Here is a 23,940-nt window from a genome sequence, read left to right as displayed (position 1 = left end):
ATATTCTGCTGGAGGATTTGAAATATCTCGTCGGAGATCAACATACGTTTACATATAGATCAACGGGTATAGAGGAGGTGGGGTACAATTTTTCATTTTTCAAGCAATGAAATTTCACACACTGTTAGTCGTTTTTCATTATAGATTCGATAAGTTTTGATGTACCTACTCATGAAAAAATATAATCGAAAGGAAGTAGTAACGCTGTATCACCTGGTTTTAGAGAATAAGAATAGAACAATTAACGAAGGAAATTAACAAAATGAATGAAAAACTGATTTTCAGCATAGAGGAAGAAAACTACTCGAAACTCAACTACCTGGACATAACTATTGGATATAACCACAACAAAACAAAATTTCAAATGACACTATACAGAAAACCTACACAAACAAGCTCCACCATATCTGCAAGTTCGAACCAACCACCATCACACAAAATGGCTGCCTATAACGTATTCATATACAGAATGCTGAGGATACTACTTAGCACTAAAGCCCGGGACAAGGAAACGAAAATTATATACCAAATAGCAAACGAGAACGGATACACCCAAAAGACAACTGATGAATTAAAAAATAGAATCAAACAAAAAATACAGAACAAGGACCAAACTACTCCAACAGATGAAACAACACAGCGATGGACTGCATTCACATACATAAGGCACTAAACCAAAAAATTAACAAACATCTTCAAACGCTTGAACATCAACATCACCTACAAGCCGAACGCGAAAATAAATCAACAGCTATGAACAAGAAGAAGACAAAAACCTAAACGGAGTGTACAGCATTCAATGCTCGGACTGCAAATATCGGCCAAACCAAGAAAAAACTGATCCAAAGATACGACGAGTACAAAAAAGCATACATAACCCAATAACATATAAATCAAACCTCGCAACACACGTCATACAAAACACATAAAACATTCCCCCACCAGAAAACATCTAACTCATAAAACAAGTCAATAAAGGAAACCGTATGGACATCTGGGAAACCCTAAACATAAATTGAAAAGTCATATTTCACTTATCGAGGAACAAATACAAATCAAAACATAATAAGACCTAACATTCAATATACTACAAAATACAATACACATTCCTAGAAACAATGAACAAAGGATATTAGCAGATGTAACCCAAATACAGGCAAATTTAAAGAAACATCCGGATGACAAGAGGGGACAAATACCTGCACTAAGGCGTTTTAACCGTATAAAAAAACAAACAGGAAGATAAAACGTACAGTTTCAGTAGAGCCATGAAGATGATAGCATAGCCTGCTATTGAAAGCGCTCGTATGAAATAAGTAGAAGTTATTGAAGCTTTGCAAATTCTGCAAGACAGAGGATGAAGAATATCGCGGGTCAGAGCTTCAAAACTTTTTGAAACTCGGTCTGTTTCTATGAAGTGAATTTGTTGCGGTAACAAGCCTGCTATAACAAGAATTGATGTCGTTACTGATTACCAGTGTTAACAATTATTCGTTTGAATGAAAGGGCAAAAATGGAAACTATTAACTTCTTTATATACCTTTCTTTCCATTCGCTAATCGTTGGATAGTGACTCAATAATGTTAGTTTTTGTTATTGGATTTTAATGTATGACAGTGAATTACTTCTATATTCAAAGCCGGAGACCCACATTTTGTTAATAATTACCGACCAATATCTGTCATTAGTAATATTGCAAAATTGTTTGAGGAAAGTATAGCCAGTAGGTTACAAAATCATGTCGATCACCACCAACTAATCTCTCCCAAACAATTCGGATTCAAGGCAAGAAGTTCCACTGGAGATGCACTGCATTACTTCACAAATGAAATCTACCAGCACCTCAATAAAAATAATAAAGCGTTGGGCATTTTTTTAAACTCAGCTAAAGCTTTCGACAGCATTTCACACGATAAACTCTCGAAAAAACTTGGAAAATACGGGATTAGACGCTTACCGTTATCATTATTTATCGAAGAGAAAATCTGTCGGTGAAATAAAAAATAAGTTTAGTGAATCTTTGGAAATCGAATATGGTGTTCCTCAGGGAAGAGTCCTCGGACCCAAGTTATTTCTTTTCTATATCAATGAAATCTTGAATATAGAAGTAGAAGATATCATCTCATATGCGGACGATACGGTTCTCCTGTTCCATGGAACAAATTGGCAGGAAGTTACGAAAAACGCAGAAAAACGTTTATATCAAATCAAATATTGAATGGACTGTAATCTCTTGAGCTTAAATGAGAGAAAGACTGAATTCATAACTTTCACAAACAGTCCAAAAGTTAAACCCAACCTGAAAACAATTAAATTTCATGAGAGATGTGACCTGACCAACTGCGATTGTAAGATGACGTTTATCTTCAAATGTGGTTCACATAACTTGAAACGATACCATTTGTGTCTTGGAAAATACAGAAAATATGAAAGAGTTGTCAAAGTATGTAGATGGAACAATTTGCATTGTTTGGCATCTGGCCAAAAAGGAGACGCAAGTTAATGTGCTCGTGGGAGAATTAAACGACGAACAGATCAGCCAGAACTTGGGAATTCGCGACGTTATCCCAGGAATTAGGAAACTATTTGGCGTTAGTGGATCCTGAGATAAAACTTGGAAGACGTCCTAGTTGAGCATAAGGATTACATGAATTTAACGTTAGATTCAAAGAGATCACTTAGCGGATGCCTGTTTTTATAGAATATATTAACGCAAATCAAAATTGTGTTATTTTATTTTGAATTCATATTCAGTTGATGGATGTTTCCTCACGACTGTCGAAGATTCTTCAGAAAAAAAGGTAATGGATTGCTAACTAGAGTTTATATGCTTGGAGAGCCATGGTCGTGGATTTTATGTATCGTGGAACACTATTTTAACTTCGACATCAGAGTCTCCAGGACGTCAATTCTGTGTGGTACACGACCATTTGTTCGACGAATCATTCTTCATCATGACAATGCGATCCCTCACACATCTTTTCAAACAAGTAAATTTTTAAACAGCCAAAACGTCGAATTGATGACTCATCCTCCGTACAGTCCTGATTTGGCACCCAATGACTTCTCTTTCCTGAATATCAAAGGTGTGATCTACATGATCAACGATTCAAGAGCGCCTAAGAAGCAGTTGAAGCGTTCAAAAACCACGCTTTCGAAAAATTGTTTGAACGAATGCAAAAACTTATGGATCATCAAGGGAAATATTTCGAATAATAATAAAGCCTAGCACCCGAGTTGAATTTTTCGGCAGCCTCGACATCTCTAATTTCTCTTTGAAGGCTCACAAATTTGGTACAGACAGCCCAATTTTTCCTTTATTCACAAACCAATCTGGTTTTAGAGCCAGACATTCATGCGAATACGCACTTAAGCTTTTACAGTTACTGAATGGAAAGATAAAAAGAGTAAAGGCATGTACACTGTAGCAGTATTTTTAGATCTTAAACTTGCGCTTGAAACGGTTAATCGTGAAATATTAATCAAAAAATTAAAAAAATATGACATTAAAGCAAAAGTACTCGATAGGATCAGTGATTATCTCACAGAAAGGAAGCAGGTAACCAAAATCAATGAATTTGTATTAACAGCAATAATCATAGACCACGGGGTTCCGCAGGGAAGTATTTTGGGGCCATTACTATTCTTAATTTACATTGAAGATATCAGCAAATGTAATGAATGTGAATATTAACATTATTTCGCTGATGATGCCCTAGTATCGGTTAGTGATAAAGATATAGACAAAGCTATTAAAAAAATGAATGAACCATTGCATAATATTGCTACATATTTGAAAACTGATAAATTGAAGCTGAATGTAAACAAAACGAAGGCTATGATACTTACTACACCGTTTAAATACAGAGAATTAGATTCAAATAAAATTTAAATGAAAATAGAAAATGATAAAATTGAGCTCATTACTGAACTCAAATATTTAGGATTCATGTTAGACAATCATCTATCAATGAATAACCATTTCACCCACATACAGAAAAAAGTTTTGAAGAAATTATATTTTTTCACAAGAGTATCCCAATACTTAACTATGCAATCACGTATAACTGTATATAAGACAATTATACAACCACATTTTGAATATTGTCCCACTTTTCTATACACAAGTGATTTGAATAAATTGAGAACACTACAAAAACTACATAATCGCGCAATGAGAATTATTTTGAGATGTGACAGGAGTACCCATATATCTATAATGTTAAATACTCTAAAATGGTTATCTATAGAAAGTAGGCTTTTATATTCAACGATGATTTATTTTAACATAATGTTACATAACCTTCTACCCTCATATTTTGACAAATTTGTAATTTTTAATAGTCAAATCCACCAGTATAATACTAGAATAAAAAATAATTTGTATGTAAATAATCAAACAAAAACATTCAACACTAAAACATTAATGTTCAAAGGATTTATTGAGTATAACAGTCTACCTGGAAATGTAAAGTCTTATAACAGTCTTATTCTGTTCAAAAGAAATTTATTAGACCATTTAAGTGACCATTAAGGTGTTAAGTGATATTTTTTATCTTTTATTTTTTTTTGTATTTACAATTATCGTAGGTAAGACTACTTATTAACAAATATAAGTAGATCCGTTTTGCATTATTGTATTTATATGTATATTAACTACTGCAAATCAATTGGTGTTTAGTCACTCATCCATCCAGTAATACAAATAAATTAATGACAATAGCAGAACTTTGAGAGAAGTTGAAGTTCTGAACAGCTTACATGAATTTGAATATTCTGAATTCACCAAACTACTGAACAGGTATCTTGTTCTCCTTATTAATATGAGATTACGTCGTCAAGTAATTTACAGAATCGTTCTAACAAATCCACCTCAATATGCAGATCCGGGTGGTTATCTGGGATATTAGGAAACCATTTAGTCTTAGTGGAAGACAGAGAGAGATGAGAGATAGGAAACTACTTGACATTATAATTAAAGTTGCGTCGTTAGCCGAAGAGTTGTCTAACTTCTGCCAGGAATCCATTTGGGTTCCCTATATAATGTTGACATACAGTACGAACGTGGAAATTCTACCCTCTCCTAACTTTCGATTCAATTTCTGACATTTTGGAATACAACTATCAGTAATTCTGTCTCTGACTTTCCGCATTGTCACAGGTTGCATAATATAAACTTTCAATGTGATAGACTCAAAAGAAAAAATTGAGAGGAGTCAAATCCGGTAAAAGAGCAGGACATTCCAAAGGAGCGCGCCTACCAATGTCAACATGCCTGGGAATCTCTGAACAATATCTTCCAAGACTGAAAGATGTGTGTTGAGAAACAACTGGATTTTTTAATTCGTCTTGACTGTTGCCCACAATTTCTGGAATCCGTAGGAGAATGGGGCTTGTACTTGAGGTTAACAATCGGAGGTACAGTTTATAGACGTTCGTATACAGAGGGCTTAACTAAGGCGAAATTACCCAGTGATAATACTAGAAGAGGATGAAAAAAGGGACATTGATTGAAATTCATCAAAACTGCTGTCAATGAAAAAAAAAATTGATACTTTGTCTGTGAAAGTCTGGGAGTGTAGAAAATCTAGTATCAGCAGAAGTTAAGGAATTCCACAATTTTTGAGCACAATTTGATTTTTCACCTAATAGAGAATCTTCCTTGTATCCAATAAAAATCGGGTTTTCAGGGACAAAACACAAGCACTGCAGAAAACTCGTTAATGCGCTCCAAAAGCGGTCCCTGTGTGATTGTGCGTGCTTTTTTCTTGCCATAAATGTTGCAGTTCTATATATCTTTAGAAAAAAATACTGGGACCCTATTTTGTTGGTATCAACACGATTACAGCTGAAACTATAGCAAGCATAGGCAAGAAACTGTACATAATTTTCAAATCGAACATTTTTGCATAGCATGGTTGCCAAAATCTGGGATCTATTATTGTAAGAAGGTCCCAACATTATAATAGGGATATCTCCAAGAAAGTTGGAAGGAGTTTAGGTAGACAAAATAAGGAATTGTGAAAACTTCAACCCTGGAAACTACAAATCCATGTGGAAACTTTTCGAATTGATTTTCATCAATCGAAGATGTGTTTTAGCTATAATCCGAAGTCGAATGTATACCGTAACTTTTTCAAAGCAAACTACGATACTCTGAACATTGAACTCAGTGGAAAGGACTGGGCTGGAGTATTTTCTGGAAAGGACGTTGACACGTGTCTATATCAGTTCTACTCGACAATCTATGATCTTATTGACAAACATGTCCCCGTAACAAGAACAAAAACTGGGTTTCCCATATATTTCAAACGTGAAACCATTCAAATCATATTAAAAAAAACTGAGTACACGAAAAATTTAAAATATACAAAAACCAAATCGACTATCTGGAATTCAAAAACTTGCGAGCGCGTTTTAAGGAACTCATTCGACGTGATTTTCTAGAGTATTCTAAAAATATGGAAGGTGAAATCAATAGGAACTCGAAAATGTTTTGGAAATTCATAAAAAATTTGAGAAAAAATACAAATTGTATCCCAAGCTCGTTATATCTTGACAATGAAACTGCAGATACGGGGACACAATTTGTAACCTTTTTGATTAAAATTTCAAGAACAACTTCATCCAACCTATCGACATATTTGATCCAACATCTCCCCAGTCAAATCCGTCGAAATAAATGAATATACCTTACTGACAGCCATTACCTCGTTAGATATAAAAAATGGGGAGGTCCTGATGATATACCCGTTTCCTTTGTTGAGTAGTGCAAGTGTCTCGCCTCTACAATATATTTTCCATAAATCATTGCAGAATGAAATTTTTTATGCCAAATGAAAAATTTCGCATATCGCACCAATCTACAAGAGTAGTGACAGACACAATGTAAAGATTTATAGGCCGATCAGTAAATTATGTGTATTTGGCAAACTTTTTAAAAAAATTATATATAATAACATCTTTGATACGGTCAACGACATCATAATCAGTGAACAGCATGGTTTCTTTCCCCATAGGTCGATAAAAACTTTTAATAGGATTCACCGATTTTTTGTTGAACTCGATGGATAAACAGGTTCAGGTTGATGTTGTATACACCGACTTCTGTAAGGCCTTTGATAAGATTAGTCACAAAACTTTATTAAACAGACTTGGTGAAGTCGGTGTAAATTACTTTTTATTGAGATGGATATGGTCCTATTTGAATAACAAGTCACAATTTGTGGCCATAAATGAATTTACGTCACTCCCCTTCACGGTATCCTCCGGAGTTCCTCAAGGCAGCCATTTGGATCCTTTATTCTTCACTATATAGATCAACGAAATCTCTAGTTGCTTCAATAAGTGTAAATTCTTACTATATGCCGATGACTTCACAATCTATCACACAGTAAAGAATTCATATGACAGCGGAGAAATTCAGGAGGACTTGAAGCGGCTCGAAAAATTCTGTGATGATAATGACTTGTTTCTCAATCCACAAAAATGCGTGTCAATCTCATTCTCCAGGAACAAAAATATAACCAGAAATAATTATTACTTTGAAAATCACGAATGGAAATCAGTTTCAGAAGTTAAAGACTTGGGAATAATTATGGACTCGAAGTTGTTATTTAATTCACATATAGAAAAAACCGTCAATGAATGTAATAGTATCATTGGATTCCCCAAAAGAAACTGTCAAAACTTCAGAACGACAAAACATCTCCTCAATTTATATTATGCATATGTACATAGTAGGCTCTTCTTTGCATCGGTTGTTTGGAATCCTCTGTACCACATAAACGTAGATCGTATTGAGAAATCCAAAACAAATTTCTTAGCTACATTAGTCACAATTTAAATTTTCCAATTACGAATAGCGATTACAGTCCAATTATGCGCCAATACAATATTATGCCTATGAAGGATAGAAGAACTGTTGATGAAAGGATTAGTCCACTGTCCAGACTTTTATTCCAAAATTGAGTTCAATGTTCAGGGTAGAACGTTGAGGCGTATAGAATTCTTTGAGCTAACTTGCACAAGGACAAATGCTGCTCAAAATTCACCACTTTATAGAATGCTTAAAACCTTCAACGAAATTTGCAATGATATTCAATATTTTGAAATCTCTTTAGACTGTTTCAAATGCAGGATGAAAAAAAAATCATTGATAAGTTGTGATCATTTCTGTAGTCTCTGTCACTCTTATAAGAATTATGTTATTCTTCGATTGTTCAATTTAATTTACAGAAAATTAAAATTTACATTCTTTTTTCTCAAAGCCCACTTGAACTAAAATTGAATAGAACCGGCCGATACTTGATAAAAATCCATATTTAAAAAACTAATCAATAGAGTTTATTCTATGATTTTCACTATAATTATAGTATATATAATTATAGTGAAAATCATAGAATAAACTCTATTGATTAGTTTTTTTTTGAACTGAAATTATAAAGTGGGTTGTCTATTGGATTTGTTAATCTGTTTGTAACCCCTATATTGGTGAATAAAATAAATAAATATTATCAATCAAAATGTTCATGACATTTTGATTGGTTTAGAATGTTTCCTTATTTTTAAATTTTCATTATACCATCATCTGTTAATGTTTCTAAAATTGTTTTCGGTAATTCACTCATTGTATTTTTCGTTCGTTATTGTTTTGAACATATATTTTTAACTTTTTAGTTCGATGTTTTTTAAAAGCGTGTTTTTTAGTTTTCTAATTTCGTATTTTTTCTCGTATTTTATAACAGCGTGTTTTTTAGTTCTTTCAAACTATATTTATTTTATCTGAACTTTGGGATCAATCAGCTGTATATTGTTTGAAAAAATGACCATTGATATTTTTCGATTCCGGGGAGGAAGCCTGAAAATCAGCAACCAAGCCCAAAGCACCAGGCGCGCAAGGAGAGTTACAAATAAGACAGCAGGCGCGCATGTTAATGAATAAAATCTTTTTTTCAAATGAAGAAATACATGTAAAGTGAGTTCGAATTTTACCAATGAGGTTACGCACAGCGCCATCTGCCAGTGAATAGATCAAGCAATAATGTCGATAATTCTCTCAAATACAGATCCCGTGCTAGAGATTTACAAACAAACATACATACATAAGAAAGAAAGAAAGAAATGCTTTATTGACTACGATATGCACAATATACATAGGTAGTACGTCAATTTACAAAGAGTGTTGAAACATCCCGTGATTTATATAAACACATACTTATTCGCAGTAGATAAAGACAAAAAATATACAATTATGTAAAGAAATAAAATATATATATATATAAAAAAAATATATGCGATGGGGGCATCAGCATTGATTGGATTGAATTGATATTGCCTCCAGATATTCAGTTTGATATATATAAATACAAGGTAGTGCCATTATCTTATATTTGATGAAAATTTGCTTGCATGATTCATCAAAACGTGCTCCATCGATGATTCTCAGTGCTCTCTTCTGCAGTCGAAATGCTCGTATAACCTGAGTGGAGTTACCCCACAGCAGGGTTCCATAGGATATGTGAGAGTGAAAAAGGGAGTAGTATGAGATAAGCAGTACATCAGTACTGACAATTTTTTTAAGTTTGCGTAACACAAATAGCTGACTGGACAGTTTATTGCACAAACTATCAATGTGGCTATTCCACTTGAGACCGTCATCAAGTATTATTCCCAACAGTTTGGCAGTTGACCCATTGGTAAGATTTTTGTTAGAGGAGAATGTGATGAAGCTAAAAAAAGCGTGTTGAAAAAAGAAACGAAAGAAACATTGCAAATACTGAAAACATCAGGCCCAAAATAATTGGATGGATCGTCTGAAAACGAAAATATTATGAGGAAGGGAACAAACAATAAGAGTAAGTTAACAGATATGAAAACGCTAATTTATGAAGGAAACGAATTATTGTGACCTGTAACGAAAGTGAATCTAAAATCAAGTAAAATATCACTTATTGTGTCTTCCAATTTCATTACGATTGTTTGGAGAATTTACTGAAAAAAAATTGACTACTGCCCTGCTGGCTGAAAACTCTAACACCAGTTACAACAGCAGAAAGGGGTAATCAAACCGTAGACGAAAGTCAGACCTGAAAACCTATAAAGCATGGCAAAAAAAATACGGAAAATAACTTTCACACATCCTGAGAAGAGTCGATGGAAAACTCCGATTTTTCTCCACACAAAACGACTTTCGTTAAACATGTTTTTCTTGGGAATCTCCGATATCAGTCCAGACATCCGATCAAATGAACTTGAATATACTTTTGACCGACCTTCTGACATGAAACCGATTTTGAAGTTCCTTGAAGCGTGAATAACCGAAGCAAGCGGAAATAATCAAGTCTAATGGAATCCTTTCACAGATATCCCAAAAAATCCCGGGCGAATCCCATTTCTCCGACTGAATCTTTCTTGAATTACTTCATATTCAAACAAGCTCCTGCCGCTCACAAAACATTAGATCCTGATGAATTAATTCTGAAGCAAGATTGCTGAAAAAAAAGTACGAAGTAAAAACTCACTCTGGGCGGTCTAATTCCACCGTTGAAGAGTATCAGGCCATTCGCTTCGTTCGTGCGGAACTTGAAAGAGATGTTTCCAGACTTCTTGGCATTCCAAGGTGGCAGGATCTGGAAATGAATAAAAAGAGTAAGTGGGGAATTCAAAAAACATTCAGTCAGTATTATAGGACAACAGACGATATTGAAAAAAATAATTCTGAATGAGATTATTGAAATAACAAAGCATGGAACACAGGGCCGTCGCCATGGGGGGGATGAGGGGGGGAAACCTTTCCCCCCTGCTTTTTTGACTTGGGAAAAAGTTGGGAAATTTTGGGCCGTGAGGTTGGAAAAAAATAACAGTAACTTCTCGATCCTTCGGAATAGTATCAAAGGATCTATACAGACTCATAAAGAAAAAGTTGCTATATTTTCAAAGAACAAAGACTTGGCATTACAAGAATAATCCTGTGAAACCTTCGAACATTTCAAACTTGTTTCACACCTTTATCGTATCCATCATCAGTACGATATCAAAGTAATAATTTTCAAATCAAATAAATTTCGCATGTAACAGATTGTATCTGTCCCGAAACATAAAAATCTTTTACGAACTATAAAACCGTAGTTATTATCCCGATCTAATTTTAGATTTCCATGGAGGTTCATGAAGTTTAGGTCGGCATCGATCTGTCAGCGACGCCAACTGTACAGGCATGTGGAATAAGGTGCCTTGTCGTACAAATTGAACTTGATGATCTTGAAATGGATTTTGGTTGTTCCTAGACGGTTCGTGAACATACCGTATGTGATGAAATACGTATAGATATACGGCACTATAAGGTAGACAGACATATTTTGAGCTTGAAGTTCGCGGTAGGACTTGAGTCTGTTTACTCGAGACAGAAAGATGTTTCAGTTTGCGGAATTTTAAGCACTGAACCAAAATTGTAGAAACTTCTATTATAATGAGTTATTTTTTTGCTGGTATCTTTTTGACAACACTATTTTTGACAGATCAAGCGTGAATCTTGTCTTGTGTCATTGTCAAACTTTGTTTGGTCTATAATTTAACCATGAATCGACTTACGAATAAACAACTCTTGCAAATTATTGAATTTTATTATCAAAATTCATGCTCGGTGAAGAAAGTGCATCGTGCATTTCTTCCAATTTATTGGCAGTTTCGTCGACCTACTGAGGGAGCTATTCCGAAGCTTGTGACTGAATTTCGAACCCAGTTTACATCATTGGACATTAAACCACCAACAAGCATACGTAGAGTGAGGACCGAAGAAAATATTGCGGCTGTATCCGCCAGTGTTCGTGATGACCGTGAAATGTCGATTCGCCGCCGTTCGCAGCAATTGGGCCTCTGTTACCCCACTACGTGGAACATTTTGCGAAAGGATTTGGGTGTAAAACCTTATGAGATACAGCTGGTGCAAGAATTTAAGCCACACGACCTCCCACAACGTCTAACATTTGGTGAATGGGCGCTGGCAAAGTTGGAGGAAGATACACATTTTTATCGAAAAATTGTGTTCAGCGACGAGGCTCATTTCTGGTTGGATGGGAAAATGAGAATATGAACTAACATTAATCATCCTAAAACCTCACTCATTACATGTTTCCGTTGCTCTTACAAAATTACCATTTTCTCTCTTATTGAGAAGAAATAACTTTCCTGACAACAGGATAAAAAAAAAATATTTATGTGAAAACAAAAGTCGAGTTTCTCTTAAACAATTTCGTTCATGTTTTGATGTCAAAACCAAAAAAAATCTACTTCAATTATTACGGAAGATATTGGAAGTGAAACAAATTCGGATTTTTCAGGAAAAAAGTGTAATCGTAGTAAGTTGGTAGTCCTGATCACGAATCTGGAGACATTTTGAGCCTATTTTGCCCCCTAATATGTTTTACCGTAAACATGATGTGTTCCATCGCGAGTGGCGACAGTGTATATCACTTTGGTCAACCCCATTCAGGTGGTTGGTGAGCATTTCCATTAGTCCTGAGAGTTTCATCGTTCTACCTCGAATATTACGGAAGATACGGGGGTGTTTCCATGAGAAGTGAGATACATTGTATGTTTAAATCGAAAAAATTAATCGCGGCAAGATGATTCTTTGTTCCCCAACTGTAAAGCAGCTTCAACAAAAGCAACATGCACCGTTATTTCACTCATACTCACCAAGTGCGACTCCCTGGTGGTGAACGTGATGGGATCATGGGTCTCGCCCGTCGGACATTTGTAGTCGATCCTGCCCGCTACTTGTATGAGATGACTGCCTGACCTGCCCAACTCCAGCAGATTCAGCCTCAGTGTGTCCGCCACAAATTCCACCTGAAATTCATATTCGAACACGTTAGGCTCTTCCAAAGAACGGGGTTTATTGCGGTTGTGATGGGGTTTCGGGGGATTACGATTTCGGTCTAGGAGTGGAAGTGAATCGGCGGAAGTTTCCGGGGCCGAAATCGAGAATGGGGATTCGGGACATTTCAATAATACAAAGAAGATTCGGGCTTTCAAAATTAGTAGTTGTTCCTGAAGTAGTCTACTTCCATGTATTCTGATCGACATGTTTCATTGACTGAAGGAGGTTATTAAAAAACGTTTCCCAACAATTTATTCCACCATGTTGTGAATTTAACAGAAGAAAAACACATTGCAACTCTATGGGCTCATTGCTTATTCATTCACTGGGTTCATTGCTTATTTATGGACCAGGTTCACTGCTTATTTATTGGGTTCATTGCTTATCATTCAGCGTTTTATTTTTCATTGAGCTCATTATTTATTATTGGGATTATTGCTCTTTGTAATTTTTATTGCTTATCGAGCTTGTTATTGCTCATATCTTGTGATTGACTCAATGCATGTCTATTGACTGGAGGGGGGATTATTGGCAAAAGCTTTGCAACAAATTGATCCACCATATTGTGGTAATGTATTCATATACAACAGATGGAGAATCGCATTTCAATATAATGGGCTCATTGCTCATTTACTGACTGGGCTCATTGCTTGACTATTGACCAGGTTCATCACTGGGTTCATCACTTATCGTTGATATTGAGCTCATTGCTTACTGTACTTGTGGTTACTCATTTATTGACTGGGCTCCTTGCTTGATTATTGACCAGGTTTACTGCTTATTCATTGGGTTAATTGCTCATCATTCAGCGTTTTGTTCATCATTGAGCTCATTGTTTATTAGTGGAATTATTGCTCATTGTACTTTTTATTGCTTATGGGGCTTGTTATTGCTTACAGCTTGTGATTGACTCAATGAATATCTATTGATTGGGAGAGATAAATGACGGAAGCTTTGCAACAACACTATGTTGTGGACATGTATACATATATAACAGATGATGAATAGCATTTCAACACAATGGGCTACTGCTCATTCATTTACTGGGCTCATTGCTTGATTATTGGCCAGTTTCACTGCTTATTCATTAGGTTCATTACTTATCATTGAGGTGATTGTTTAATATTCAGCTCATTGCTTATTATTGAGCTCGTTGCTTATTGCACTTGTTATCGCTTATCGGACTTGTTATTGCCTATAGCTTGTTATGCATATCTATTGCTTGGGAGATATAAATCACGAAAGCTTTGCAACAAAATTATTCAACATGTTGTGGACATATGAAGAATTGCATATCAATACAATGGGCTTATTACTCTTTTATTGACTGGGCTTATTGCTTAATTATCGATTGGACTTTCTTCTTCTTCATTGATGGGCTTATTACCTATTCTAATTGAAGGAGATTAATGACAAAAGGTTTGCAACAACTTATTTCACCGTTTTGTACGCAACAGAAAAATATTACATTGCAGATTCATTCGTTGACTGGGCTCATTGATGATTTACTGAGTGGGTTCATTGTTAATTCATATACTGGGATCAATACCTATTCACTATTAGACTCATTGCTTACTCTTGCTTATTATTGGATCTATTTCTCATTTTTGAGAATACTGCTCATTAGTATTAATTGTGCTTATTACTGCTTATGGGTTCTTTATGCCTCAGTGGGTTTATTATTACTTTCTGCTCACTTTTGGGTTCATTGGTTATTATGGGACTCATTTCTCATTCATTGCTTTCATTATGACAGGGATTATTGCTTATTCATCAACTGAAATTATTGCTTATTCATTGACTCATGGAATTCAACAAAAACAGCTTCGCAAAAATGTTGTGGGACGTATTCATGTTTAACAGACATTACAACTTAAAGGCTCTTTGCTCATTTATTAACAGCACGTATTGCTTATTCATTGACCAGGTTCATTACTCATTCATTAGATCAATTACTCATCATTGGACTTTTTGTTTACTTTGCTAATTGAAATCATTGTTCAATATTAGGCTGATTTTTTATTATTGCTCATTGTACTTGTTATTGCTTATCGGGCTTGTTATTGCCCATTGTTCATATTCGACTCAGAGTTCATCTATCGACTGATGGAGATCAATGACAAAAGCTTTGCAACAAATTGATTCACCATATTGTGGACATCGTATATAGATGGAGAATAGCATTTCAACATAGTGAGCTCATTGATTGACTGTGCTTATTTTGCTCAATTATCGAGTGGACTCTCTGCTTATTCATTGATGGGCTTAATACCTATTTAGTGATTGGGGGAGATTGATAAAAAAAGCTCTGCAACCAATTATGTCACCGTTTCGTATTTTACAAACAAATATATTGTAGCTCCATGAGTTTATTATCCATTCGTTGACTATGCTCATTGCTTATCTATTGACTGGGTTCATTGTTCATTCATAGACTGGGATTATTGCTTATTCATTGGGCTTATTGGGCTCACCACTCACTATTATACTAATTGCCTATTATTGGACCTATTTATTATTATTGGAAATACTGCGCATTGGTGTTAATTGTGCTTATTAACCATTTAATAATCTACCATCTAAAATACAAGTACTGGACGATTCTACATTTCATAAAGTTCATGTGAAATATCATCCAATCAAAACAACTACTTATTGACAATCCTTTTTTGAAATAGAATCATTCAACTTCTTATATACATATTTTCATTTTTACTCATCCAAACTAGTAAATTTCATTTTCAAAACATATGTATAGAGATAATGTTCAGTTTCTCATAATTCAACATTAACTTCACATCAAGATGCCGATCAAATGAAAGATTATTAAAAATCAGTTGCAAGCAGCAAGTTCGTTCTTTGCTATTGTTAGCGATAATTTCAATTACAATTCGATGTGGAAATGAACTAATGGAAATAATTGGAATGACCGAATCGTGTAATATGAATGGTTTCAAATTCCAAATTAAACAATCCAATTTCGTGTTGGAAATAATTGAATGAACGGAATATTCCAGGATTTTACGTGTTCAATTTTTTTTTCGTTTCAAAGTAAATATGGCAGATGTATTCTGTTTGATATGGAATTGATGTTTTTGTTATTTTGTTATTTTGATCAAAAGTGAGAAATTGTAGATGGGTAGAAATATGGAAAATGATCAAATTGACTTATTTTACTCGGCGGTACCCACATTGTACCCACATTGTCACACGTAAACAAAATTCAGGTAATGAAGTCTCTTTCAATAAACATATTAGAAATACAAAAGACTTTGGAAAAGCTTCAACATCGAAATTACTCTAATTTCACTTTTGTTCGATCTACGCTGGTACATGTATCTATTGTGTTAAGTCCCCACTATCAGGTTCATATAAATCAAATATGAGCCCTACAGAGGCGGTTCGTAAAATTTATGTCTTTTAAACTAGAAGGCACGTATTCTATTGTAGGAATATCCTATTTATAAACTGCTTGAAATTCACAAGTTTTGTTCATGAATAATATTGTAACCTGCTCTAAATTGTTACATATGTTGAATTTTTGGGTTCCTCGACGGTCATCTAAGAATAGAGTCACCTTTCATCTCCACACTCCGCCAACAAATAGAATGAAAAACTCCCTAATTTATACAATGTGCGATACCTGTTAATCTGTTGGTGGTTCCCTATAGATAATATAAATCGAAAAACATTTCTCAGCTACCAGTTGTGTTTTCCATTTAATAATTTATATTAATACACATTATATGCAATCGAACTTAATGAAAAAAAAAATAGAAGGGAGAGAAGCAAAAGAAAAATACAGGAAAGTAGAAAACAGAGGCAAAAAACGAATAAATGGGAAAATTGGATGTTTTATATGTGAAAAATCATGTCACAAACATAATGATAAATTTCCACATATTTATGGTAAAAACATATTATGTATCGGTGTCAACTGATCAATGTTATAAAAGAAGAGAACCGGATTATAGCATATATCTCTACAGATTTTTCTTGACACTAAGTGGTGGTAGGGACTTCAATTCAATGGATAGCCGATTATATAAGCGTGCAATGTTATAAGAAAAGGATCCTCGAAAAAGAGAAGTTTTATGTTTAGGTGCAGTCAAAAGATATTCAAATCTCATTTTTTTTGTCGCAAAGGCAGTATTTCATATGTATATTCAATATGTGATTGAATTATAGGTAAAACAACGATAAAAATAAAAACAATAATAAAAATTATTTGGCGCTCGAAGGCGACTTAATTGATTCCAGTATCGCATTTGCTTTTTCAGCTGCAGGAAAACCTTGAAAAACCTGAAGATCTTGATCTGCCAATGTTCTCTCTCTCATAAAACAAAATGTAGGGTATCTCCAGAGGCTCCAATAAAAAAATCTGTCTGTTTAAAATCATGTTCTCCCTTAAAATCGCTCAACAATTTGAATAACTTTTATTTTGTGTGTGAGAATTAACTTGACATTCACATTCATGTATTTCATGGCTTACTTCGAAAAAAAGAAATTATCGCTTATCATGTTTCTTGTGAAAATCATCTATCACTTTATCAATACAGTATTTTCATTAGTTTCTTGTTGATATATTCATTTTCTGAACAGAAATTTTTGGGTAGCTACAAATTTTCAAAAGACGTTTGGAAATTACGAATGACTTAGTGTTGATACAAATATTATTGGTTTCTCTTTTTCAAGACGACCCTGACAGAAATTCAGTTGGATTTCAGTGAATATAAATATTTATAATCTCAATGAACGACATTATCGACAGGAGAACTCTGGATTTCAGTTACATTCGGAAATTCGAGCTCTTAATAAAAAATGATACCTAGTGATGATGTGGTTTCGGGAAGAAACTTCGGGAAATACAGATGTTGTGATACATCAACGAATTTGTAATTATAATGACTACAAAAATGTATAGAACGATATGCAGGTCCGTATGTAAAAAACATATATTGACGTTGGAATTCAATGAACGAAACGTTGCATTGAAAAATGAGTTCACCCAGATTATAAAGCACATGAAATAAAGCAAAAAATATTTTTGTAATTTTTTGATATTATTGAAAATGGAGGCGGTAGAGCAAAAAAATAAAATCTGTCATTTTCAGTTTTTTGCAAATATCTCACAAATCGTTGATGATTTTATGGATCTGAAAATACCATTATGTTGCATCCCTGAAAAGGTAACTTTTGTTCCATTTAACCGTCCTTGTACGACCTACCGTTTTCGAGATAGCAATAGTGGTTTCAGCTAAAAAAAACGGCCTGTATTTATTGAAATATAGAGTTACAAAAACACATGACATCAAAACGGAGGAAACTTCTGAGACCAATGTACACTTCCAGCTATCTAATCTTTGTCGCCACGAGTGTTCCCAACTCTCAAGGATCCTCTCTGATGACCTGCTACACACGAAACTTTCCTCCCGAATAGCCTAACCCACTCGAAGATAATAACACTAGGATAGGAATGAACAAGTACATCCCTACTTTCAAACATGACATAAAAGCAAACGTTGAACAACATTCCAAAACTCTATCGAGGCGCTCCTCAACCACTAGAGAAATTCAAGACTCTCGTTCTTGAGTAGATCGTAGTTTGAACTTGGCGACAAATTCATCTTGGAAGTTTTCATCAATCCTTGAAGGGGTGCTTTACTCAAATAGTGACGTTTTACATTCGAGAGGATTGGGATTCGGGTTCTTCATTGACAGCGCACAGGAAATGAACACACTTTAAAGGATTGGCGGTTGAGCGGCAAATTTGAAGGAAAGGATCTTCCACAAAGGGGTTTCAGTTTGGAGTGTGTGTTTCGGTTTCATTTTCAATGTTTGAAGTGGTGCAGTGGGACATTTTACTGAACTACTGGGATTTCAGAATGGATCGATATGGAGTTCCAAGATGAGAAAGTATTTCCAACAAATTGGTTGTAACGGGTCGGTTGAATACAGTAATGTGTAGAAGGCTGCATGCAGCGTGCTTATTTCACAGAATGTTCATAACGAAGACTGCGATTCACTTATATGAAAACATTTAATTTCGAACCGATGTTCATACAATCTATATTCGATTTGAAGGTTTATTACTTTCACCTATTCACAATCACGGATTCTTTGAACGGTCTTTCACTAACCAAACGTGTACAACACTATACCAAAGATATATAGGTATCTATTTCAACCCCTAAGCATACTTATCGAAGCATGAACATGACATTATTATATCCAGTTCGGAGACATTTATCTTTTTGAAAAAACCGATGCCTGGGTTTTTGTGGCATTGAATTGATCCTTTCACGTCAATTTGTCCATGATGTTTTGGCACAACTGATTTGACAGATGCAGCTTCAACAAGATGAATCTTAGCAATGGAGAATGTTCCTCAATTTGTGTTATTCAAGCATATGCAAGTTTGAACAAAATGAAATTGAAAAGTATTCAAATTGACGTTTCATATGTTGGGTTTTGATTTTTGAAGGAATTTGTTTCTAATTCACATATTAGCAACAGCACCTATATCAGGTTGAAATAATTCATATATACCTAGATATTCTACTTTATGGAAAAATTATCTTTATAAACCAACAATTAAGGCAAAATATAAATTATAGTTCAATACCACCTCCACGAGCCACATAAACAACAGTTGTTTTGTTATTTATTTATATAGAGGAAGATAGGTAAGGTGCACAAAATGTCATATGTCACAGAATGTTTCGGAACATAAGTAAACAGAACAGCACGCCTCTGAAATATGTCATCTTTGTTTGTCTCGTACAGGTAACAGATTCATTGTCCTTTATTAGCTATAATCGATGTTGCCAAATGGTGAAATAGAAACGAGTCCCTTTAAATGTTGAATGCATGAAGTATTTAAATAATTTTTTAAAGAAAAAGGTTGAAATGATAAGTTTAAAATGCGTTGTTTTACAGTTCTTTTATGAAAACTACTTGATTTTCGTCAGGAGGAACATTCCCCATTGTCGAAGTTCCTTTTGGAAAACCATATACGACTATCATTGTTTCAATTTGAAATATTCTCATAATAATAAACAGGTATCTTATCTTGAAATATCTCAGGTGTGAGAAAAAATTATAATGTTTCATCTTCGTCGAATATAATGATTGAATATCCTACAATCTGTTTGAAGGTGGTTGACAATGTTAGTAGTATAGCTAACGTGGTTCTAGATACGATGGGGACTCATGCCATCGAGTTCTCCATCGACGTCGTTAGGGGCGTGGTTGTTTGGAGTGAATAGGTGTGTCAAAAAGGCCTTGTTCGCGAAGAACAATTGTAGGTAGTGTTGACAATGCGGGAGTTCTTGAGCAACCCTTGTTCTTGTAGATCATCAATGACCAGAGGGTATTGTAAGAAGAGGCAGCCCTCAGCGTCAATGACCGAAGGGTGTAGGCTAACCGTGTTGAAGTGGGTATGTTTGTGTGTAGAAGAGACCTTTTGGCTCAGTGAACCCTTTTCGGCCAACCCTCTTCGGGCAACCCCTTTTCGGACACCCCTCTTCGGGTAACCCCTTTTCGGTCAACCATGTACCCTAGTCAAAAAGCCTTGTTTGCGAAGAACAATGGTAGGTAGTGTTGACAATGTGACAGTTCTAGAGCAACCCTTTTCGGGCACCTCTCTTCGGGTATGACCTTCAGAATACTTTGTTGCACTTAATTAGGATATTTTCGCATTTTGTTGAAGTATTTGCTTTTTCACTGATAGGAAACCAGATTATCTGACCTTAAGGTCTTATGAATAAGTAAACATGAATACTTTGTTGCATTTCGTTGAAATATTTGCTGTTTCACTGATAATAAACCAGAATAGCCAACCCCAAGGGTCATATGTATGATTGAATAGGAATATTTGAAATAAAAAGGAAATATATAATTTATCAACGTTTATTGATCAGTAGGTATTCACAATGTATGAGTTTTCCAAAAATTCTTCTATTTTAGATGACAATAAGTATACATAATAAATTTCTGGTAAGGCTAAATATTTCTTGAGATCAATATTTACATATTTATAAAAATCTTCTACAGTTTTCCACCAGAAACCTCTGTAAGTTATGGATGGTCTATGAAATTGTTCAATGCTATGATGTCCGCACATTAATCGGCTTTTGAATGGAACAATGGGATGAAAGTTTTCGTGTGATCCAATAACGAACTCACACCTATAATTCTTTCCTTTGTCTTTACATGTTACCGTAGAATGGTGCACTTCATTAGTTCGGACTTCCTTTGTCTGATATTTGATGAAAATTGATTTTTTCAGAAATTTCGAATAATTTTATATCATATATTATATAGTGGAATTCTATAATTTTCCCAACTGGATGGTTCACTTTTCACATGTTATCATATTGTTCCATAACATGTTCGATACATCTCCACCATTTTTCGAAATTTTGCCCATTTCTTTGTACATGGTTTCTTTGTATTTCACACTCATTTCCATTTTCCCGAAGGTGTTTCATATTATTGAAAACATTTCAAATAAAAATATGTATATTTGCAAACATATTGAAATTTTATGAAACGTACTTTTTTTCAAGTTTTCAAGAATATTGATTTTTATGATTTTTTTAATGAATTTTTATGAATTTCATTTCATTTTTATGAAAATTTCATGAACCGTAATTTTGTGAAACGTATTCTGAAAGAAAAAACAGGTTCAAATGAAAAATAATTACGTCTGACTATATTCAAAAATGTTTTGAGTTGAATCAGTTTTGAGAACAATGCAAGTTTATTGCAGTTTCAGAAATGCTATTTCGTTCAACTTCTTCAGTTTGCCAAACTCTTTACTTGTATTTTTGCACTAATAATTCGAAACTTCATTCCATCTCGGTTTCCTAAACCTTACATCGCAAATTCAGGATGTCTTCCCAACCCCAGTGAAGTGGAACCTAGACGAGTAGTTTCAAACACAGCTGGCCGATTCATTGATAGTGAATTTCAATCTTTCATCACTATCATCAATATTGATTCCGGCAAATGACCAAATGGGCCAACCGACTCCGAGTTCAGTAAAGCAGCAAATGTGCCTACATACCCCCATATACCCATACATTATAACAATATCGGACATGGTTGTAAATCATTTATTGGTCGATAACGAAACCGCATATCATCATTACACGAAAGTCTAATTACATCCTACAGCTGCAATAACAATATCGGACAATTATTCTGACTGTAATTGATATTTTGTTGTGTTGTAGATGAACCAGTTGATTGGGAGCGCGACAATTTCGAACTTTGCAACGGGAAAATAATCGTCGGTATTGGTTGTTTACGTTACTCAATCACATTTCCTAGAATTGTGGATTTCTTACAGAAGACGCTGCTGGCTTAATTTTTAGTACATTTCATCGATTTTCTCACAATAGGTAGGTAGGTGTATATGTCTAAAGTGAGTGGGTCTATTCGACCCTCCATCGCAACCCATAAGGGTTTATTGTGGCTCACACCTATTCACACTAGCCCAAAGAACCTGTTTCTGTCCCCAGCGGGGCAGGCACAAAGTATATGCTCTGCAGTTTCACCGTTTTCCAGACAGAGGCGACACACTGTGTCTTCCGACAGTCCAAGTCTCTGCATGTGATGATTCAAATGACTGTGACCTGTAAGAAGGCCTGTTAGACATCGTAGTTCATCCCTACTGTAGTCCAACAACTGTTTGGAATCAAGCTTCGAAGCGTGAATAAACGCCTTGAAATGAGTCAATCCTTGAAAATTCCGCCAGAAGTCCATAACTCTTCTTGCCATCCAGGTGTTAAGTGTTTGTTTGACAAAGCCCAAAGCCAATGACAGGTTCTGGTCCAATGAAGTCGCTTGCAGCACCCTCCTTTGCAAGAGAGTCAGCAGATTCATTGCCTTCCAGGCCAGTATGGTCAGGAATTCAGACCGGAGACAATATGTTTAGTCTTCTTACCGAGGAGAGTCTTTTTTGGCAATTTGCTACCATTTTAGACGTTGCTCGGTGGGAGCCAAGATCTTTCAACGCCGCTTGACTGTCCGAGAATATTTTTATTGACTTGTGTATGAGGTTGGATTCTTCCAATCTTTCTGCACACAATTCAATAGCGCAAATTTTCGCTTGAAATACAGTCGCATAAGTTCCTAGGCAGGTTGATATCTCTGTCCTGGGTTTGCGACTAAAAACACCTGCACCAGAACTCGAAGGTTTTTTTATCCATCTGTGAACCAACAACTATCTGCTCTTAATATTTCCTTCTCCCGGAGGATCCAGTCCTCTCTACTCGGCAATAGTACTTTATAAGGCAGTTCGTAGTTGACAGTTGGCGACATAAAGTCAGAGGTCATTTCCAGAATGCTATGACTTCCAATGTCAACCAACAGTCTGTTGCACTCTGCATTAAATTGATTTGTGCAATTGGCAATGTGCACAAGTCTGTATGCAGTCCATCTAGCCTTTCTTTCCAGAAAAATGTGGAGAGGAGGTAGATCTAGAAGGATATCAATGGCCGCTGACGGTGTGGTACTGATGACACCACTGTTACCCAGACAAGCATGTCTCTGTGAGCTAGAGAGCTTCGCTTGGGCCGTTTTCTGTAGAGCCTTCGGCCACCAAGCAATTGCACCATACGTGATCATTGGTCTAACAATAATCACATAAATCCAATGGATTTGTTTGGGACCTAAACCCCAAGTATAACCACAAATCCTTCGACATGTCTGGCTTTGTGTAAAACTTTTTCCGAGTGAGCGTTCCAGGTGAGTCTTCTATCAAGGACTATGGCAAGATATTTCACCTCCCTTCCAAATGGAATGACCACACCATTGAGGGAAAATGGTGTCAGATCGTCCAATTTCCTTCTCTTGGTGAAGGGGATTAACACAGTTTTGCTGGGGTTGACAGACATCTGCTCCCTCAGGCACCAACAGTGAACAACATCCAACGCGCTTTGGAGGATATTGCAAGCTACCCTTCCCGACGTGGACCTTGCCAGGATGACAAGGTCATCTGCATAAGCTTGCAGAACAACTTATCAACTTTTCTTCTGTGGAAGGCATCA

General features: G+C 35.3%; 1 protein-coding gene across 3 annotated transcripts in view; it reads right to left on the bottom strand.

Moving 5' to 3' along the window:
• The window catches only part of Nrx-1 (Neurexin 1), a 208,289-nt gene that overhangs the window by 53,613 nt on the left and 130,736 nt on the right, over window positions 1-23,940 (bottom strand). For all 3 annotated transcript variants that reach the window (XM_074176497.1, XM_023171873.2, XM_074176498.1), the window contains 2 exons: window positions 12,700-12,852; window positions 10,524-10,631 (listed from right to left, as the gene is read on the bottom strand). In XM_074176497.1, the coding sequence (XP_074032598.1) occupies window positions 10,524-10,631; window positions 12,700-12,852 (261 nt within the window). The remainder of the gene's footprint in view (window positions 1-10,523; window positions 10,632-12,699; window positions 12,853-23,940) is intronic.

The sequence above is a fragment of the Leptinotarsa decemlineata genome, unplaced genomic scaffold (genome assembly GCF_025532065.1).
Source record: "Leptinotarsa decemlineata unplaced genomic scaffold, Ldec_3_MD MMD2_tig00001719_RagTag_RagTag, whole genome shotgun sequence".
NCBI classification, from domain to species: Eukaryota; Metazoa; Arthropoda; class Insecta; order Coleoptera; family Chrysomelidae; genus Leptinotarsa; species Leptinotarsa decemlineata.
The sequence above is the reverse complement of the archived record's forward strand: the minus strand, read 5'-3'. Positions and strand labels throughout refer to the sequence as shown.